We start from the raw sequence: 22,484 nt of genomic DNA on the forward strand, positions 1-22,484 counted from the left end.
TCCTCTGGTAAATAACAATGAATGGCAAATAATGAAAAAGGCAATGCTCTAGTCTTCCTGGCTAAACTATTATCTGCTTTGTTTATCTGTATCTTGTGTTATCTGTGGTAGATATTTAAAGGATTTCCCACTGTGATGGAGTGTTATTCTTCATTCATAGTAAGTGATCTTCTGAGCCAGTACCTGCTACTGTGGTCATAATACAATCACTTCTGACTGAAGGCTGCAAGCAGGTTCATGTGTTTCTAATTAAAACTGCAACTTTTGGTAAATAATCCATAAACATTGGCATTTGGCTCTTGTCCTCACTCGGCACCACCGTATTCTGTTTGAAGTGGTGAAAAAGAGCAGTTGCACTTCAAAGGCGCTGAATGCCGGTAGTTCTTTGATGTAGATCCTCAAATATACAAGACTATTGGATGCTAGCTCAGCTCGTTGCTTGATTGGATGAAACAAGAAACAAAATGAACTGGAAGTCTAATTTTTACATCAATAGATCAATGATATTAGCCGATACCTGAGCAGTGATAGCCCGAGACACTGCAGAGAATAAAAAGGTGGAATTAACAGAACAAACACGTAGACATCCACCTAATCCACAAGAAACCTATGGATACTTAGACATTCATCATTCAACACCAGCATAAACTAAACATACACTCTTTTATCCTGAAAATTGCTTTAAACCAAAAGGCTTGGATGAACTGTTCATATGTAAAGCATGTGATTACGCTGGCTGCTTATATGATGTAGAAAACCAATTTGCAAGCATTTATGTGACTTGGCAACCACAATTAGCATGCAAGCCCACACGAGGACGAGCACTAGCTGTCCATCTTGTGCACATGAATGAGTGCAGTTTTTAAGTGATAGCTTGCAAATTGTGCTTATAGCGGCAGTGTATAATCCTCTTTAAAAAATAAAATAAAATAAAGCACTACAAGACAAAGTCTTTGGAACGTAAATTGAGGTCCTTCTGGACAAGTGGCACTGTCTGTGCCATACCTTTACACATCAGACACAACATATTTGTCTAAATTACTCCCAGCAGCACTGCTTGAGTTTTGTTATCTCCCCTGAGCACAATCCCAGATTCAGGGTTGTGACCTCTGATGCCAGTGACAAATAATGAATTCTCTTAGCCAGCTGAGCAGTGGCTGGACTACAGATTGTTTCACACACTGAGGAGTGAATATTTATCTAAAAAAAAAATAAAAAATACACAGATGGAATCATGAGGGACACAAGTATGTGTTTACTTTGTTGAAAATTTGATTATAATTTGCATTTTTTAACATGTAAATGTTGTTTGTCAAGATTTGATCCTCCACGGACTGAAGCGCTTCACTATTTTTTTTCTCCCTCATCTATTGATATCGCCAACATAATTGATTGGCTTATTTATGTAGCTGAATATGTAGATTTACTTCTGATAAAGGCTTTCCTTTTTAAAGTTAACAGAGATTGGACATTTATCCAATCAGTACTGACATCTTAACTCCCGGTGTGCCCACATGGGCCAAGCTCATTTTGCAGAAGCAAGTACTACAACCTTATTGATGTGGTAAGACAAAGTCTCAACAAAAGTCAGTGATAGGTTTGTAGCATAAACCTATTCGCTGGAACGTTAAGGACAATTTACTACACAGCCAAACAAGACACGAGTAGGCAAAGTTCTTCATGTTTCTCGTGCATGGGAGAGAACCGGACAAACGCCGTTCCTTCGCTTGACCCCAGTTGCTCTCGTCCGCTCCCCCGTAACACTGCTCTTTTATTGAGGTTACATGAATATGCATAGGTTCATTAACATACGACGTCTACATACAAACAAAGAGTACCTTGCCTGTGTGTGTGTGTGTGTGTGTGTGTGTGTGTGTGTGTGTGTGTGTGTGTGTGTGTGTGTGTGTGTGTGTGTGTGGGGTCAGAGTGTGACCCTATAAATGACTTCCCTAAACCTGCTGGTCTGGAAGTCCAGCAGTCCATCTAAACAAAAGGCACTTAGCCTAAAACAGATATAGCCACGTTTATCCTACCATAAAACAATAAGAGAAGGTACGACCTCTCCCATGCTCCCAGAGTGTGGGTGTGGATGCCAGAACACTCTGGAATGCGCACAAAGCCTTTGCAGACTATTAAGGATCACACATCCTATCACTACACAATCGATTATACACCTCTACCAATCTAAAACTAATTATAAAACTCTAAGCATATATAAGTAGATATTTCTAAGCATAAATGACAATCAACATTACAAAACCTAACAGTCAGTGTTACATGATCACTGACAGTACTGTATCCAGCTCCTGTGTGTCACACTGGGCATGATAAAGTACTTTAAGCACCCCATTGTGAGACGTTCGTACTAACGTTGCATGTTACACATCCCTGGAAAAATGTTCACTTGCAAATAAACAAATACGCACAGGTAAACACACAATACAACAATAGCAAAGTGATGGAACTGAATTTTTATTTAAAGTGTGGAAAACATTCAGCCGACTCAGGTGTCTATTTGAGTCCTTGATCAGAATATCTGTAACCTTGCACTGCTGTGAGGGTGCACCCACTCGGCTGTCTGAAGCCAGGTCATGAAAATCTTTGAATCACTGATTTTTATTTATATATTTATATTCTGTCTGTATGACAGAATATTTTTAGTTAATTCTGCAATATGAGAGTGGAGGAAAACAATTTGAATGCAATATTGTCAAGCAAATTATTAATATTGGTGTGAAATAGGTTACTGCTCAGAGCAGCAACAGTAGCGTGGCTCCTAAAATGCTGTGAAATGTGTCCAGACTAGAGGTTGAAGTGTCCCTGGGCAAATATGGAGGCCAGATGCATCCAGTGGTGTTTGTGTTTGATCGATAAACTTCTGTATATATAGAATAAATTGCCATGTGAATGAATGAATGTGGCACAAGACATTATGTAAATGCTTGACTGTTTATTGTTACATTTATTCAGACACGAAGACCGTTATGAGCCGAATCAAATGTAAACAAAGTGTCAAGGTGTTTAGTTTTTTGAGAATGACCTCATACATTATAAAAGATGGCCACTTTGGTGTCATCCAATGTTCGCCATCTTAGAGTTTTGAAAACAGATCTGCTGAGACTTATCGATCTTTGTTTTTACAAAATGGTTTTTATATTCAATATTCAACAAGATCTGAAAGTAGCTAGTGAGTCCAAAGTCATCAGGCAAGTCATGCTGGTGAAAATAGCATTTGGATACCATGACCACCACCTTTAAATGTTTGCTCTGAAGGTTGAGACCCATTAATAGTCCCCAAACCACATCAGTCACTTGCTGTCAGTCTCCTATTGAATGGGTCAAGTTGGCATTTACATGTGATCTGAATATAACAATACACTGATTACCTGTGTTGGAAACTGCAAATCTGTTGCCATGTACATACCATGAAAATCACAATAAAAACAAACTTAAACAAACTTAACTATGATGTAGATGAGTTGAGCTAATCAGTGCAGATGGACTCAGATTGATTGCAATCTGTCAGCAATCCATCTGCATTTATAAATTAGATGGTAATTACTGTCAAACCTTCACCAATCTGTTTGAGGAAGAATCTATTCCCAGTTGGGATTATTTGGAAGCAAGCTATCTCCCACCCAGAGGCTGGTGGTGCTGCACACTCAACCTCTGAGCAACAACTTGGTTGCCACAACTACTTTCAAAATCGGTCTCCGAAAGCTAAAAGGTTTAATTCACCAACCAACTTTTCTAGTTGCAAGGAGGTTGCTGTCTTGCTTTTACTCAAGCCATAAAGCTCTGAGCTAAGTGTTTTTATTTAAAAGTCGGGAATGGAAGTCTTTTTGCCCCCTGGTGGCCATTAGAAAGAAAGCAGCTTTAAAGTATTTCTGTGCTGGCCTACTTATCAATCCATCTAAATCAATTTTTAAAAAATTATGTATTGAATGAGCACTAGAGATTTAGAAAGGAGTGAACAATACAAATAAGAATTGTATTGTATTATCTTGGAAAGATAACACAAATCACAAATAAAGTAAAACTGTTTTCCGATTTGGGAGGTCCTGCTGGGATTTTACTTTTGGATGTAAAAACTATAAAACAAAAACAACTTTTTGAAAAATCCAGAATCTTAGCTTTTAGCATTTATACAATCAATCACAAAATGCCTGTTGTTTGTGCATGAATGATTAGGTTTTAATGAGATGAGTGAAAAAGCAGTTATGCTGTTATAGTTTAAAAGAAAGCCAACAGAAGGGCTCACGGAAATAAGTGGTGATGCGTAGAAATAATATGTAATGAAATAGAAAGGGACAGTTTTTTTCATGAAGAATATATGTGTGTATCACACTTGTATCCAAATCCAAAACACAAATTGCTTCTGACTGCTTCTGTTTAACTCGACAGGAAATGAGAGCAGCCATGCCTTCAGTTATTTTTTTTTTGATATCTTATGATGATAAGCTAATTTATCTAGTTAGCTTAAGATATCGATGCACGGTTTATCTAACTGTGGAATAATAAATCTCATTTTCATCATTTTATACCAAGTTTGAGCTGCTGTGATGCCCTGGGGAATATGACACATAATATGACAAGAGATCCTCTGAAAAGATCCTAAAGATTCTTTATACATTTTGTTTTTGTCTGGATTTCTCCAGCCGGAGGCTTTAAAAATACTAACAATAACAATTTTCTCCTTTTCTGTATCGTTAGCTTCATGGATAAAGCATAACTTTAGGCTGTTGTTGATGAATGATTCATGGGTGAAAATTATTTATCATGATTTCACTTTAATAAAGCGAGCGTGGTTTTGCTTCTTGGCATAAAGGTGCGCTTATCTTCACAAATAAGGGTAGATTTGTAAAACATTCTCTTTCTCGCACATGCAGATGACAAGAAATGAACATCATTGCTGCTGTCCATGGATCTGTGCTGCTGAGAGACGCACAGCAGGCAGCAGCTTCTACTTTGATGTGCTTTCTTATTTGTCATTGATGGGAACAATGATAAATAGAAATTAAATCAAGTGTGTTTTAAGTGTCCCATCCTTCCTGATCATGGTATAGTTCATGCTGACCTGCACAGATGGCATCCAGCAAACTGGAGCAACTGGTTCAACTTAAAAATGAAGGAGTGTCATTTATTCAGTTCCAGACTGTACTTCAGTCAAGGTTTTGTGTTAAAACTTTCAGATCGACCCTCCTTATTTATTCTCTGCTGTACAGTAACTTTTTGTGCACGTACACTTCTGTGACGCTGCTGCAAAACTTAATTTCACTGAAATTACACGTCTTCATAGCAACCGAGATAGATACCCAGAGACAAAGCAGAATTAGTTTTCTTGTGATCAGTTGCGTGATTATCTCGAGAAATCAGCCTTTCATTTTATCAGCATGACATTAACTTGTGATCCTGTCTCATTACAAAAAATTGCAAACCCAACTGTTTTTATTCATGAATGAACACACTTCACATCCCTTTGCCAAACCATCTTCAACAAATTTCCAAAACACGCCAAGTAGTCAACAAACAACGTTGATTTGTCATTGGTTGGTTTGAGCACTCTCATTGGCCTTCACACATCTTCTATTACAAAAGTTGAATGAATGAGTCACTTGAGGGAAAGAAGTATAAAAGCATATAATCGAGGGGTATTACTGCAAACAACCATCTGAATTTACTGAGGCAAAGGTGACAATTTCATCAAATTGTTCCATATCAAAGCAAAAAGAAATACTGACTGACAATTTCACGGCAAGTTGGACCAACAGGGTCATAGTGGTGACTGTAACCTCGATGGCTGATAGGTCTGATAATTTTTTATCTGTTGATCTGCATTAGTGTAGGTTATTTGAGCTAGTGGCTTCATCCCACTATATTTAACACCAGCAGTCACTACATTCTATTCCAGTGACTGAGCGTGTCATTGAAATAAAAGAAGCCACATGACACTGGCTCAAGTGCAATACTGTCAAAATTAGGAACATGTCGTCTCAGAGTGATACTTTTGTTACTGCACTATTGTAAACCTTTATTAGCCGGACATCCCAGTGGCTCTTTGAAACGCCTTCAGCAGGGAGTACTAACATGGACTAGAGAGTAACATCATATTTCTCCAATATTAACTTCTCTTTATTGGCTCTCTGTAGATCCAGGATGATTTAAAATCCTTCTTCTCACATACAAAGACTTCAATGATTAGGCCCAATGGTATTTTAAAGACATCACATCCTATGAACTCTCCCAATAGAGCACTTTGCTTTCAGACTGCAGTTCCTAGAACAGTTTCTAGAAGCAGAAATTCAAGGGGAGGAAGCACCTTCAACTTCACTTTTAAAAATCTTTGTTTGTTTGTTTGTTTGTTTGTTTGTTTGTTTGTTTCTTTCTTTCTTTCTTTCTTTCTTTCTTTCTTTCTTTCTAGTATGAGCTGGATCAGATGACCCCGAACCATCCCTGCTGCTACCAGCTCATCCTGCAGAGCCCCTTTCCTTAATGACATGCATGACTGTTGCATGTCATTAACTTTTTGTCCTCTCTTTCCTCTAGTTTGTGCCTTGTCCTTTCTGCAGATCAGCATGTTCCCGATCTGCAGTTATGGGGTCCAGGTTTTTTTAAAAAATGTTTGCTGTTTTTTTAGTTTTTTTGAGATGAAATGCATTATTTTATAAATAAATGCATTATTTTATAAAATTTTGAGATGAAATGCATTATTTTATAAATAATGCATTTAGAGATAACTGTAAGAAATGGTCCTATATATGTAAAACTCAATTTAAATATACTGGTTTCCTTTGATTAATTTAACAGGTATGTTTGTCTTCTTTCTTAAATCACTACCTCCTTTTTTATCTAACCAAAAACTTCCAAATTTTCCCTAAATATAACAACCTATGTAAGCTTCAGCTGGTTTGTCTACAACACCGGTCACTTTAGCCAGGTCTGAGTTCAGGGCTTAAAAGTCTGTTGACCTTCCAAAAGAGCTAAAACATGAACATGAAAGCCAACACATCCTGCTGACCTTTATGACTGCCTAACAGAGATATTCTTGGTGGTCGCTGGTGCAGCAAAAAAACCCCCCCAAAAAAACAACTTTGAAAATGGTCCATGCCTACTGAAGTCCACTGGCGGACTTTCAGTGCTGCTGACAGGGTCAAAAAAGTCACTGAGGTTCCTTTACTTAAATCATAATGTGTTTAAAAGCGTGCAGGAGATAAACATGACCAAATATGACATTTTTTTTTCATAACAATTAAGAAAATAAATAAATAAAAACAGATATTAGACAGAGATAGCAGAATTGCAAATGTGTAAATGCAAACACAATTCCAAAAAATCTTGGTTATCTATGAAAACTGCAAATATAAACAGAATGAAGTGCTTTGCAAAATGTACCATTTTGGCTCAGTTAGAATTTGATGGCAACAATGTAAAAAAAAAAGTTGGGACAGGGCCATGTTTGCTACTGTGTAGCATCCTCTCTCCTTTTTACAACAGTGCATAAATGTCTGGGAACTGAGGAGACCAGCTGGTGGACTTTTGGGTTTCTAGGTGCTCAACAGTCCTGGATCTTCTTTTTCATTTCATGTTGCGCTAAATGTTTTCAGTTGTTGAAAGGTCTGGACTGCAGGCTGTCCACTTCAGTCTCCTGCATTATGAAGCCATCCAGCATGCAATTTAGGATCATCCTGCTGAAATAGTCATCCCCTGAAAAATACTATTCTGTTTGGGAGCATATGTTGGTGTAAAACCTGTGTATACCTCTCAGCATTGATCTCGTTGCAGATTTCAGGTGCCAATTCCATATGCACTAATACACCCGCATACCATCAGAGATGCAGGCTTTTTTACTGAGTGCTGTTAACAAGCCAGATGGTCCATCTCCTTTTTACTCCATATTTTCCATAAAGAATTTAAAAAATGAGTTCTCTGACAACAGAACAGTTTTCCACTTTTCCTCAGTCGATTTTAAATGAGCTTTGGCCCAGAGAAGCCTGGCCTTTCTGGATTGTCATTGCTGCTTCACACTTGGCTTTTTCTTTTCCTTCTTTGCATGATTGAGCTTCTTTTTTTTTTAAATGCAGTGCTACCTAAGGCCCAGAGATGACAGGTGTCTCACACTGAGTTTCATCCTCGCATGCAGAGATTTCTCCAGATTCTCAAAATCTTTTGATGATATTATGACTGTACATTATATTCCAAGTCTTTGCAGTTTTATAGCAAGGAACACTGATCAGTAGTTCGTTTTGTAGATTAGTGAACCTCTGTCTATCTTTACACCTGAGAAGCTCTGCCTCTCTAAGATGCTCTTCTTATAATAACTCATGTTACTGACCTGTTGCAAATTACCCAATTAGTAGCCAAAATTTTCTCTAGCTGATTATGTTTTGTACTGCTTGCTTGTGCAGCCCTTTGTTGCCCCTAAACCAAATATTTTTAGACATGTTGCTGCCATCAAAATCTGTTTTTATTTACATGTTAAAGAGCATCCCTAATTTTATGGATGTGAGGTTGTTTATGATCTTTATATTTCCAAGGTAAATCTGTTATTTTGTCATGTTTAATAGCTAAACTATAATTAATGAGACTGCAACTATGTGAAGTAAAAAATACTCACCATAAATTATCCTTATTGTTAGTGTATCATAGCACAGCATGTGTTAAAATGAACACTTTCTAGAAAACAAACCCCCTCTAATATTTATATGAGAACAACTGATTGATGATGGCCTGTCTTTGAGCTCTGTAGCTCAGAATTGCTCAGCCGTTTGTTACTAAATAATACCGATAGCATGGAACTCCTCCACTGTGTCATTGCTGCCGAGATTTCCAAAGAGAAAGAGATGCCTGGGATTTGTGTATTTATTTCCTTGTTTATATTTTATCAGCTAATTCTTCTTTAGTTTGCAAGCAGTGTGGATGGCTTATAGTTACTGTAACCTTCCCTCAGCACTCTCAGTCACATCTAAGTGCTTGAGCTGAGTGAACCCATCACACCATAAGTGCTGATGAAAGGTCCCATTGAAAAATAAAGATAACAGGACAGAGAGTAGCTAAAAGATACCTCTTTCACATTGCTTCTCATGCATGGGAGGAGATAATGTAAATGCTGGAAGTTCAGAGGAAACAACTGCTGCCTTCAGAAGAAAAAAACACAAGCAGTGTTATCCTCGAGAAAAGGTATCGACCATGCACTACCACCACTGAGAAAGCCCTACTGTGATTGTCCAGTTTACTGCAAAAAAACCCAACCCCTCTTCACCTTCAGTAATGATCATGACATTGAACGATACGATAATAGAGCTGTTACAGCAGGGGGTAGATGAAGAAGTCCCTTTGCTCCGCAGGAAGTGAACGGAAGAGAAAAACAACGGCCTCTTTTCACCGCCCCGAAGTCACTGCTTGAACATGACTTCATACTTCACAATATGTTCCATCTCACCACATTATTAAAGCTCATTTCATGTGTCAGACTCACGCTCAGGTCTCATATCAGATGTCAAATTTACGTGAGTCTAAACCAGATGAATTGCATATTTACATGTGTCCAGTCACATTTAGAGGCTACATTTGCATAGGAGAAAGGAGACTCGGGCCTTCCTGCTAATTGCACCCTGTTAGTCAGGATCAAACAGGACCTTTTGTGTCAGCCAGTTGCTGGGATGAAAGGGATGAAAATAAAGGCGTTACTTGATTCTTTTCCAGAATAAATGGGAATCTTAAATTAGGCACCTTTCTCCGGCAACCTCAGATTGCATTTCCAGAGGTGACAAGAGAAAGTCGCTGGCACTAATTGACATGCTCTACTTAAAAGTAAACTTTTGGTCAACAAATGAGGAGCGCAGTCTTCTTATTAAAAGAAGACTTCTGGTGGAAAACAGTTTAGAAGGTAAAAAAAGAAGAAGAAAGAAATCAGTGGGAGAGATGAGTCACATCTACTCATTAAATAATTCACCTTCCCATGGGAATATGTCAGTAATAGTATGATGACACCCGTGACATCCGTCGTTCTGATACTACATGTGAGTCATATTAATCAGTATCCAGGGAGAGCTCTGCTAATGCATTAGAGCAAAAGTAGGTCGGCACATAATACAAATGCTCTCAAAATAATGCGACTTTTAACATCCATCACTAAATAATATTAACAGCTGCTTAGAGCATGATTATATTGAATCAAACAACCCCAACTGATTCCAGGTGACAAACCCCCCCCCCCCCTTCCCCCCCAACATTAACAGGCACCTAACTGGGATTTAAGGGTTTGCAGGGGAACAAACAGTGAACTAATTTGTTTGAGGAGCTCCAGACTTTGCTCTATTGTCCAGCACACAAACAAAAGAGCCGTTTAAATACTCATTTTTACACACCTTAATTGGCTCCATCCCAGCTTATCGCAAAATAACGAGAAAAATGTGAGTTCATGCAGTGCGGATGCATGTAGAAGGTGTCGAGGGGACACAACGAGTACAGAGTGACACCCTCACAGCCCTGTTGTTATCTGTCCTGATGTGTGAACTGAGCGCTTCAAAAATATGATAACGATCAATTGTGATGTGGCAAAAAAGATGCACTAACCCCATAGTGTACAGCAGTGAGACGGATTAATACACAAATCACCTTCTAAAACTACAACATTTTAATCTACTTACTTGCTTCTGCAGATTTGTAGCCTGCATGTATTGTTACATTTACACAAACATGCCATCACTGAACACAGTGATGATGCCCTGCACGAGCCCGGCATGTATAAGAGTCCCTGCTGTGTAAAAGTACTTAAAATGACTACCTGCAGCTTTTTGTGGGCTGAGTTGGAAACATGCGACTGGTTTCTTTCAGGAAAATTATTGAGAATTACAGCTTAACTTTATTAGCTTTTGTTTTGAACTTATCAGACAGGCAGCACAGATTTGTCTTCGACTGATGTCTTTTGTTAGGGAAGTGTTGATTTTCTGCCCTTATCTTGTTTTTCTTCTTCTTCCATGCTGTTTTATGATATTCAGGTTTTTATACACATTATCATTACTAACTTTCTCATGTTTTTCATAATAAGAGAAAAGGAAAGTGGAGTTTTTAACAAACAGACGAATTAACTTTACTGTTTAGAATATGCAAACTTCTTCTCCAGTGGTATGGATGCATTGCTGGGTCATATTAGGACAAAATTTACCATTTCAATTTATTTAAGACTGACGTTGACCTTTAACTCGATCTGTAGGATTCTATTAACAACAACATAGAATTATTATGCTAACTGGCCACTTTATTAGGTACAAATACCTGATTAGACTAATGCAAACCAGTCTATCACTTGAGAGCAACTCGATCAATTTACGTAGAGGCAACCTGCTGAAGTTCAGTCTGAGCCCACAAAACGAGGAAGAAAGGTGAATGAAGTGACTTTAAAAGTGGCATGGTTGCTTCAGAAGCTGCAACCAGGATTTCTCCCTACAACCATCTCTAGGGTTTATGGTGAAAGCTACTTTCAGCTGCTCCCTTTGTCACAGGAGAGAGCCACAGTGGGTAGCTTCGGATGTTTTGATTTGGCAGATCTTTACTCTTCCTGACGCACCTCCAAAGGGATTTGTATTTCCTCGTCTAATTAAACTGGGAATCTTTTGCTTGTTAGGCAACCGTATAAACCATTGCACTACACAACCAGGAGAGCATATCCAGTGAGTGGCATTTCTCAGTTGCCTCAAATGCCTCGTTTATCCCAGAGTTGAGAAGAAAATGGCCAGATTGCTTCAAGCTCATAGGAAGGCAACAGTAAGTTGCTGTGCTGAACAGCATCTCTGAATGCTGAACTGTGGAGAAGATTGGCTCCAGCAGCAGAAGAACGGGTACCAGTCCTGTCAGCTAAGAACAAGAAACCGAGGCTACAGTTCACACATGCTCACCAAAACTGGACAGCAGAAGTCTGGAAAAATACCGCCTGCTCAGATGAGTCTGCAACATTCAGTATGGATCCTGCCTTCCATTAATAATTGAAACTGCTGGTGGTAGTGTAATGGTGTAGGGGGTATTTTCTTGCCACATCACGGGCCCTTTAGTACCATCTGAGTATCATTTAAATGCCACAGCTTACCTGAGTATTGTTAATGACCATTTATGAGCTTCCGGCTGGCTGACACACCACGTCATAAAGCTCAAATCAAACTGGTTTCTTGAAAGACAATGTGTTCACTGTTCTCAAATGTCCTCCACAGTCACTAGATCACAATCCAATAGAGGACCTTTGGGATGTAGTGGAACAGGAGATCAGCTGTAGCCCATATTCTCCACGGTTCAGCATTCAGAGATGCTGTTCAGCACAGCAACTTACTGTTGCCTTCCTATGAGCTTGAAGCAACCTGGCCATTGGGTGTGCTTCAACCAATTAAGACAGTTCTGAAGGCCAAAGGTGGTCTAAAGCAATACTAGAAGGATGTACCTAATGAAGTGAGAGTATATTTTTGCCACCAGTTGAGTGTTTATTAGCTCAATGTTTGAGCATTTCCAAGCTCAGTATAATGATGTGAATGAAATATGGCTGTTGCCTAGCGGCAGACAAGGGGAGATTAAGGATGCAGTCTCATAATTAACGTCTTGTGATAGCGTTGTTATTTGAAATTGTGAATCTTTCTGTCTGGCTGCAACATTAACGACCAGATCTTTGACCACGCAGAAAGCTACATTAAACACGCAGCTTATGATTATTGTTTTTAAACCTTATTGCTTACAAGTGTAACACCTGATAATAATGTTCAGCTACAAGTCATTTATAACACTTTAATTAATGATGAACTAACGTTTACATTACGTTTAAGGATGTTTGATAAGTGGCAACACAAATCTGTTGTAAGTGAAATTTTTGATCATGAACAAATTATTAGCAAATGATTAAAAAAATAAAACATTCAGACATTGAATTCTTTGTAAGTCGGATGTGAGTATTTACTGTAGTATTTACTGTACTCTTTATAACGGTTTTATTGTGAACAAATGATGAATAAATCATCAGTAAAGCTTATTTTTTTGATGAGCTATTACTTTTAAGTTAGCCTGTTATAAGCACAATACATGATTGTGCTATTTTTTAACTCTGTTTGTCTTTTTAAAATTTTTTTAAATATTCTGGCATTTTGTTGTGAAGCACTTTGAGATGCTTATCTTAAAAAGGTGCTACAGAAATAACATTTGACTTACTTATTTAACTACAAATTACATTAAATTTGTGAATGATGTACCGCCAGCAGATTGTAATGTGTCAGTGTTAAAGAAATTCATCACATGGGTTTTGTGTCGAGTGGGTACTGGCCTCAGTCTGAACCTTTGCACCATCTGTGACCTGCCAGGGAGGTTCCTACAATCCATCACTTATTAACGATGTAGTCATAATTTGTTCATGGTCATGTTCTAATTTAAACTTATAAATGGCTTGATGATTTCTTAATACAACTCTGTATATTAATGTATTGCAAATAATGATCATTAAAGCTTATAAATGATGGAATTACTACAAAGCGTTACCTGCATATGTACAGAGCATGTCCAGCCTCTGTCCTGACCACTGTCACTGTATGTGTATAATTAGGCACCTGCAATACAGTAACACAACCAACATAACACATATAATGCCTGCTTACAATGTTGCAGCATAAAGGAACTCCATTTGTAAGCATAAAAGACAACAGCTTTGCATACAAAGTGGAAGAAGGCCTGCACTCCACTACAATGCTTGACGTCTGGGGGATTCTCCTGCTGGCTGCGATCTATAAATATTGTTCACATTCTCTGTCAGTGATGCACCGAGGAACGATACAAGCTCACAGAGACCTCCAAGAGTTTAACTGGCAGGAAGTCCCAGCTGTTGTCAGCCATAAAAAAAGTGTCTTATCTGTGCCAGCACATGTGTAGTTAAAGCACCAATTCACTCTGGGTTATGGGGTGTGTTTTAGACATTTTAATACTGACACTGCAAGATCATGTCTTAATAAAATGATAATTTGCACAATTATCAGAAAATGTTGTATATATCATTCTGGTAATCAATAAATGCTGATTTTTCTGTTCTAGTAAGCTCTAAAACGTCAATAAAGATCCACAGACTGTGTCTGTTACCTCATGTACAGTGCTTAACAAATTAATTAGAGCACCACTCAATGTAAGGCTCACACCACAGCTGCCATAAATTAACAGCATTGATAATTAATACAATACTTTTTTATGTTGCTATAATAGTTAATCCACCTGTGTGTGCAAGCTCCTTAATGCTAAAACACAATTGTTGTTGTTTTCCATGAATTTTTACATTTACCGTTATACAAAAAAGCAGAAAAATCAGTTTCAATTAAGATGCCAAATTACAGGTACTTACGTGCATCCCTGAACAGAAAAATTAGTTTTAGCACTTGAATTTAATCTTAAGTAATTCGACTTCTCAAACTTGGGAATAAAAACATGAATTCAGTTTGCTATTTGCCTAAAAAATAATAATAATATAATATTTATTTATAAATGCGTTTTAAAAAAAACAAACATGTTCTTTATTTATTCTTTTGACAGGTGGTCTAATAAATTTGTATTGTACATGTACATACTGTTGTATACAATATACATTTTTGAGTGTTTTATTTATCTGTGTAATTATGAATTGGATCAATTCCAATATGAGCATTAGAGGTTATCCCAGTCGGTCATGTATAATGAGCTGCACTTGGCTCTGGACCTGGGATTTAATATAGTGCTTATTAAATAGAGAGAAACTTGGCACTGCATAATGTCCACACAGACATTCACCTAACAGTGTTTACAGGATAAATGCACACATAAATGTTTCATGGGTTTCTTCAGGGACATGATTAAATATAGTGATTGCTGTTATGTCATTAACATAATGGCTTAATTATCACGTATAATTTGTGATGAAGTAGGCAGCTTTTTGTTCCACGGTTACAGAGAGAGTGCCCAACACCACATTGCCCAGATTAGGATTTTTAAAAGATGATTTAATCACGAGTTAAACCGATCCAGTTTTACATGAGGGATCTACAGATCTCAGATATACAAATGCACACTGATTTCTAAGTGGCGGGAGAACGGCTGCTTTTACAATAGTGTGGCTTCATATCAGGCTTTATGACAAGTGCGTGACACAAGGGCAGAGAAAAGGATAGGAAGCCTTGCTGTCGGCTCTGCCCACCTAGGCAACCATCTGTTTGAAAAACATTCCCTGGGATCTGCATATCCATTAAGAGCTGCGAGCACTTAATCAGCCTCCCTCAACTTCACCCAGTCCAGAGGATGTCCTGTCCATTCAAGTCTCTGTAATCCTCACTGTTGTCATTCCTACTGATGCATTTACTTGCTCGTACAGTTTTCAGGAAACAGTGTAAGTTACTGCCTGGTTTGTTGGAGGGGTGGGAGGGATGTCATTATATTGCACTTAAGACTGTGATCCAAATAAAATGGCAGCTTAAAATGGCAAAGTCTTAAGATGACAGGATTATAAAGATTTATATATAATCTCTGTTGAGTGTTGATTCTACCACTGAAATAATTAGAACTTCTTTTTCATTTTATTGGTTATATTCATCCAATTGCAGCATAAAATCAGAAAACACGTGATTCTGTAATATCTGACTCAGTTTTAAGTTAATGCCATCTTCAGCTGTTTTCTTAATTTCAACTTTACATTATAGTTTAAAGAAGTTACGTCATTCCTTACATCATAGTAAATTATATCCTCATTTAAGGTCCCTAGGTCTTGTCGTAGAATAACCTTAATGAACATAATATTTAGTCAATGAAAAAAACATGCAGTTCATGGTGCTTCTGGGGTACCCCTGATGGTGCTGTTAATGGGAAAATCTGGTGTTTGATAGCTATATGTTTTTAAACTCAGATGAAGGCTGGAGGTCAAAAGGTGATGTTTTTTATCCTCTCTGAAATCTGTTGCTGCCCACCTTTATCCAATATGTAACTGAACAGCTGTTGGAAAATCAGATCTCACCACATGCCCACAAATCATTAACAGTTTTCTGCATATGAATATGAAGAACTTGTGAACAGAGAACAAGCTATCTGATATTTCACGTTCAGTCTCCTGGTGCATCCCTCTAAACTTCTAAAGATGAGTGATGTTTGAACAGATTTGTTTTTTTCCCCTAAAACCCTCTGAAAAGGTCACATTTGTAGAAAATCTCAAAGGTACTGGATATTATATGAAGATGAATAATATTTTTTTGAGCTTTTTAAAAATATATCTGCATTTGCAAACAAAGACCGTCGCACAAAACAAAAACTCTTGGCCTGGGTTTCTAGTGGCTACACCAGCGATTCAGGTAAAACTCCCCCACAGGCTATGTGCTCAGTCCCGTTTTGCAGATCCACTACACAACATTTTCCCCATCTTGCCTGAACTGTAGGGGTCACTGTGTTTCAGCTAATGACTGGGGGGTTGTTTAGACAATGCATCTTGCAGCTCTTATGCTGCTGGTTTACTGGTACAGGAGAAAATCAGTCAACACTAAAACTTGGAGGTAAAATGAAACTCTTTAACTTGTTTGTCTGGGACGGGTTGTTCTATGTACTGTCCACGTTGCAGCAGGTGTCATTGCACAGGATGCAAGGTCTTCTTGTCCTTGTATTGTGTTTTTTTGTGTGTATTCCAAAGTGGCAGTCGACCCGTGCCTGAAACAATGTCACCAAGAAAAAAGTCCCATTGATTTAACCGCACAACTCATCGCCCGCATGCTCTTCACTACTAAAAACTGATTTACTGCGATTATAGTTTCTGTGAGCCTGATGATGAGTTCAGATGTTAGGATACATGTAGAGAGAAAATGGAGGCTTGCGTAAGTTATTGGCAGCATGGCACAGAACAATAATAATCCTATATGAAGCATAAAATGTTATCTGTTTTATCAGGTTTGTTTTTCTGACTGTGACAGACTCACTGAATCAAAGATAATTCTAAACATGTCCAGTTGCACTTGGAGTATATATGTGCACCTTGCAAGAAAAAAAGATTATCATAAATAGGATTAGAGAAAGTAATTATGTGAGCTGTGCAATCAGGGAACTTCTGCCCCAATATAATTAAAGATTTTGTGGATGAAACAACATTTACAGTCTGATTTTCGGACCTCTATGAAGAGAGGGGGGATTTTTCAGAAACCCTGGACTGCAGCAGACCAAAAAGGTTCATTTAAGCAGTGCTGCAGCTCCCTCAGAGTGCGTTAAGGTGGCGCAGCAGTGATATAAAGGGTAAGTTGGAGGCTGCAGATTCAAAGCCTTGGACTGGCTCTGTGCTGGTAAACAGGAGAGGTTCATCTTAAACTCTCTTGCCTCCCTCATCAACTTACAGTTCTCGTTAATGCATTTTACCTGCCACTGGAGCAGGTGAAAACAGGAAGATTACTTGTTTACTGGGGGCACTGCTAGGGTGTGAGGCCATGCAAATGTAGCAGTGCATTACGTGCTCAGTGAATCCTCCCTGCAGTAAATACATTCATGGTTCAGTGGTCTGTCTTACTCTGAATATTTAATGACTCAATTAGTAAACTAAAATTTGGAAAGACTCGCCCAATACCTGAAAAGCTGTATGGCTGTTGATGACACCACCCGCCAACATTTTACTGCTGTTGTTCTATTCTTGCTTTTCCATAGCCAATCTTTTAATTTAATTTATATCGTGTCTGCAGATAGCGGATTTTCAATGTCAAATGAGTGGCTCGAAGCAAGGGCGGGCAGCCACTTGTGAGGCCCGGGCAACCTACAGACAGAAGAAAGGGGAAATGGAATTCCCTATGCATAAAAGACTTGGCGATATCAAATCTGATCTGACTTATCTCTTTATTGTAGTCTGCCTGGCTTTGTTCCAAATCGCTGCCAAGTGTGCATTCTCATTGTGAGGACCATTTTTGCAAAACAAAACCTCTATTTTTAACAACTCAGCCCTACAGTTACAATAGCAAGTGTGAATTTAATGCTTAAGTGAATCTTTCACTTGCCATTTCTGTACATCATGAAAGCTTCTTTTCTTCTTCTTCTTCTTCTTTTCTGGTTAATGCAATTCATAAAAGATGAGATGGTGCAATTTATGGATCAAAATGAGTCCATCGTTCAATCTCATTGATGAGTTTTGTCTGCCTTCAATTTTCAAGTAATCTGCAGTTTTATATTTATTAGTTTGACATTCATTATAGTGTTTTTGTCCATTACTGGATCCTTCCCTTTTAACAAAATTTAGACTCCCTCTACTCGTCAGTCTGTGTCTCAGTCTTGGCTGGATGAGTAAATAACAGCAGGTGCAACGGAGTCTCATAGAGGTCAGGGGTACAGCCGAGAAATGCAGTGTACAAACATGCAGTTTACTCACAATATAATATCCCGTTGCTGTGATTAGATGATAAATTGAAATTTTTGGTTGAGGTATGAATGGAAAAAACACGATTAACTATTTCTACAGCTTAATTTTGTGCCAAAAATCATAAGCAAGAAAAAAAGTAAGAGCATACAGTTTGTCAGTATTTTCCCCAGCACAAAACTATAAACCATCTAGATCTTACACACAGAGATCTGGTGTCGGATTTGTTGAAAAGGTCGTACAGCGCACACCCTCTGGAGCTCTCCAGGGTTCTGATTTGGCAGCTGAACTTCAAATTCGGGAGTTACAGCTGTTATCGTTACTGTCACTGGTTGAAACCATGCTCAAAGCAAGCAAACAGACAGATAGCAAAAAAACAACAAGCCTCACCTTCCACCTCATCCTCAGGCAGGTTAACAGGGGTCCGGTAGTTGAGGACATCTGGAATAGTGCAAAGTCCCTTGTACATGAACCTGGTGGTCACAGCACGCACTGGCATTTCTGCGAGGGAAAAGCAACAACTGTGTCTCGATCTTCATATAGCCTCGCTCTCCGGAGTTTTGACAGACCCTTTGCTACTGTCCTTGATCTTTTAGGCAAAAGAAACTCAAGCAAATGAAACGAGGTAAACCTTCCCTCAGCGGAGTTCAACCTTCCTTATTGTCGGCGAGGGCAGAAAACATGAGTAAAATCACCTCGACCGAAAATGCAGATTGTAAATCGCGGTTGGTTTCAGTGCACAGCCCCTTGCAGCGTGTTGTGATCAAGACACGGGGCGAAAAGGCAAATAAAATTGGCGTGTAAAACTTTTACTTCATAGCTTGTTGAGCAAAGCGACAGTATGTCTAGAGCCCTAAACAAAGCCTCAAACGAGCAAATATTTGGCTTCTATTAAAGTCAAGATCCAAATCAACGAGATAAACAGGCTAATTTGCAATTCTTCCAAAGCTCCTGCATCACAGCATTAAAACGAGGAAAAGAAACACGTAAAAAGAAATTTACCTATAATATTTCTTACTGATTCCTATAAGGAGTCTTGATCTTTTAAATAGTCTGTTCCCGGTATAGTCTGCCTCACTTTTCTTCCCCGTTTCGGCATCTTCTTTAAAAAAAAAAAAATTAAAAAAACAAATCGACAACACAAGATAAAGCAGCAGCGCTGGCGTGCTGATCCTATCCGGTAAACGAGGCGGGAAACAAATCTTGTAACATTCTTTTTTCCTGAAGAGCAGCTTGAAGGGAATCCTGGGTGACCACCTCTCATGTGACACAGACACGGTGTATAAGGCTGTGATCCTCTCTCTCCAGCTCTCTGCTTCAGCCTCAATTGGTTCTCACAAAGCAGCACACACACAAGCACCCGTGCACGCACGCTTTCACCATACTGCCACCGCCTCCATTAAAGCGCAGCCTGTGACTGCTTCCAAACTGCCCGCCTGTAATGCGATTATCTTTATTCTTTGTGCTCCGGCAGTCTGTATAAGTGCTAACACAATATAAAGGTCTACATGTCTAACGGATCAAAACAGCGAGAATGGAGCAACAAGTGTGGCTTTTGAGCCCAGTCAGCCTATTGTGATTTGCATTTTTTCTCATTTATCGCTACACCGAGCCTGGAAATAAAAAAGTGAAAAACTGAAAGTGGAAAAAAAATCAGGGAGAATTGAAGCGTGAATTTAGTGAGATGCGGGATATTCTAGGAAATTTGGAATAAATGCCGTGCTCGTTAGTGAAGAACAGTTTTCTTTTGGAGAACCGGCTTTGAGAGTAGCTTATGCATTAGTGACTACAAAGCTATCCCCCTGCAGGCGGTTTGCTTAGCATAGCAAAGATTTGTAGAAGTGGTTGCTGACCAGAAGGTAAAAAAAAATCCCTCCACCAACACTTTTGAGACTCTCTAATTCATCTGGTGGTTTCTGGTGTCTGTTACACTGAGCATGCAAGAGGCAGCATGCGTTATGCCCAGGCCAAAATATTGAATGCGCAGTTAGCTGTGCAGTTTGCTCATGGGCTGGCAGTGCCTACGTAAAAATGGCACAAAAAGAAAGAAAATAAATGATCAAAGAGTTGAAGCTGTGAAGCTGGCCTGAACCTGCAGCAAACACGGATCTAACTTCTTAGTCTGAAAAGTGGAGCTATGTGAAATCCCATACACTCATACACGTCTATGGTGTTTAATGGCCAGCAGGAGGCGACTCCATTTGTTACAAAAAAAGAGGTCGGAGTGTATGTAGAAACCTGTGACAGTGACAGGTCACTGATCTGCAAGCATAAACATAGTAAGTTAAATGGTGGTGGCAAGGGTGCTCAAGGTGGTTCAAGAGTTCGTGTGACTTTGTCTAATGGGTGCCGTTTCCATTGCTTATATATAGTCTCTGATGAAAGAAACAGTCATTTTTGCACTTTACTTTTGTGTGGGGATAGACTGAACAAGATGCTAAGTGTTAAGTAGTAGGCATTCAAGAGCAGCTTAGCAGACAGACTGAGGAAGTTGGCTTTCTGGGGGGGGTATCCTGAAGCACTAGATGGGTGCCTTTAGAGTGAAAACAACTGGCCGTTGCAGAAGCTAAAGCTGATGTCAACAAAGTCTGGTGACTCAGAAAAGGAAATCGAGGCTTTTTTAAAATAAATAAATAAATAAATAAATAAATAAATAAATAAATAAATAAAGGCTATGTTATGATATTGACTACACTGAGCAACTCCTACACAACCAGTGCTCTGTGGAGCAGAGCCTGAATACTTTGTAAATACACTGGCAGTGGTCACCAAAGTAGTTGAGAAGGTTGTAAGATGGTCAGTTTGGATGGGATTCCTGAGACAGGGCCTGTGGAGTGGCAAAGGTGGGGGTATCATTTTCAAAAAGGGTGTGCTGCATTTAAGAGTGAACCACACTACTCAGTCTCCTGAGGGAGGCAATTCCAGACAGCTGGAAAGGTTTGCCTGTTGAGGCTTCACATGCTTTTGTGGAATATAAGAACTCATAATACTCTAGCAGCACCTGTGGAGTGCATAAATGAGTATGGGGTTCTGGGCCTGCTGTTATGGGCCTTGTATAATCTAAGTAAGAACTGTGTCTGTGCTCTTGGCACAAGGTGAAGCACTTTTCCAGTGGATGGACTCTGCCAGTCTCCAATTCTCTTGTTATATTCATGGACAGGGTGTAGGTGTCTCAAGGTGTAGCTGAGGTGACGAGGGTTTCTGTTTTGGGACCACAGAATAACATCCCTGCTTTCTGCAGATGATGTGGTTTTGTTGGTTTCATCGTGACCGTCAGCATGTAGTGGAGTGGTTTGAAACTGTGTGTGAAACAGTCATTTCAGCCATTACATCCGCAGCAATGCAGGTGTTGTACTGGGGTGTTGTGTTGAAGAAGGATCTTTTGATTTCACAATCCTTCTGCAATTCAAAATATAGACCAAACAGCTGGACTGATAAAATAACTCATGTTCCATGAGATTCTTGTTAAGCAGACAACAATAAAAGCAAGCAAATGTGTTTATTCCCCCAATTATGAAACTGGGGGAATAAACTATTGACTGAAAACTCTGAGTTCAGTAAGACCCCAGCTCCTGACAGCAAGTCAAGAGCAGCGAAAGTCATAAACAGACAGACTCTTATTAAGGCCAATCATTTTTAGACGCTATTAGCTACCCTTTAAAGAGTTAAGGGGAAATCTAAATTTGTTAATGACCAAAGTATCTTCCTGGCAGTGAGCACACAGAGAGGACTACAGGCAGCACACATTTTTGATCGTTTAAACCTGAAACAAAGAAACACCACCCCTCCCCCCAGCTCTATTTTTTGTTCAGAACCACCTGTGTGACTCACTGAAATATTATGAATGTTCAGTGCGATGCATCCAGAGCCACAACACAAGAAAACACAATCATTATCCACCAAGAATGCCTGCATCTTGAAAGATGACGCCCTGCATTAGTATCTTTCCACCCTGGTTCACACCAGATAAGTGTGCCGTGTGCTGAGAGAGCTGCATGTGGTTCCACTGGTTGGTTCTTCAAGGGTTTACAGGACTGACAGGTCTATTCCCCTCTGAATGTGAAGGGATTGTCTCTCTCTGCTGCACCTGAGCCTCCCGCTGCCTCAGTGTGCAGACAAGCAAACTTCGTAAAGC

General features: G+C 39.1%; 1 protein-coding gene across 2 annotated transcripts in view; it reads right to left on the bottom strand.

Annotated features, from left to right (window-relative positions):
• cabp7b (calcium binding protein 7b) overlaps positions 1 to 19,784 on the bottom strand; it is a 33,380-nt gene extending 13,596 nt beyond the window's left edge. The window contains exons 1-2 of one of the 2 annotated variants that reach the window (XM_085167295.1): positions 19,352 to 19,784; positions 18,740 to 18,850 (exon numbers count right to left, since the gene is read on the bottom strand). In XM_085167295.1, the coding sequence (XP_085023421.1) occupies positions 18,740 to 18,848 (109 nt within the window). In that variant the 5' untranslated portion in view covers positions 18,849 to 18,850; positions 19,352 to 19,784. Of the gene's footprint in view, positions 1 to 18,739 lie in introns of both variants that reach the window. The other variant, XM_085167294.1, reaches the window with a different exon arrangement.
• Between the last annotated feature and the right edge of the window lie 2,700 nt (positions 19,785 to 22,484).

Source organism: Neolamprologus multifasciatus, chromosome 7 (assembly GCF_963576455.1).
Source record: "Neolamprologus multifasciatus chromosome 7, fNeoMul1.2, whole genome shotgun sequence".
NCBI lineage: Eukaryota > Metazoa > Chordata > Actinopteri > Cichliformes > Cichlidae > Neolamprologus > Neolamprologus multifasciatus.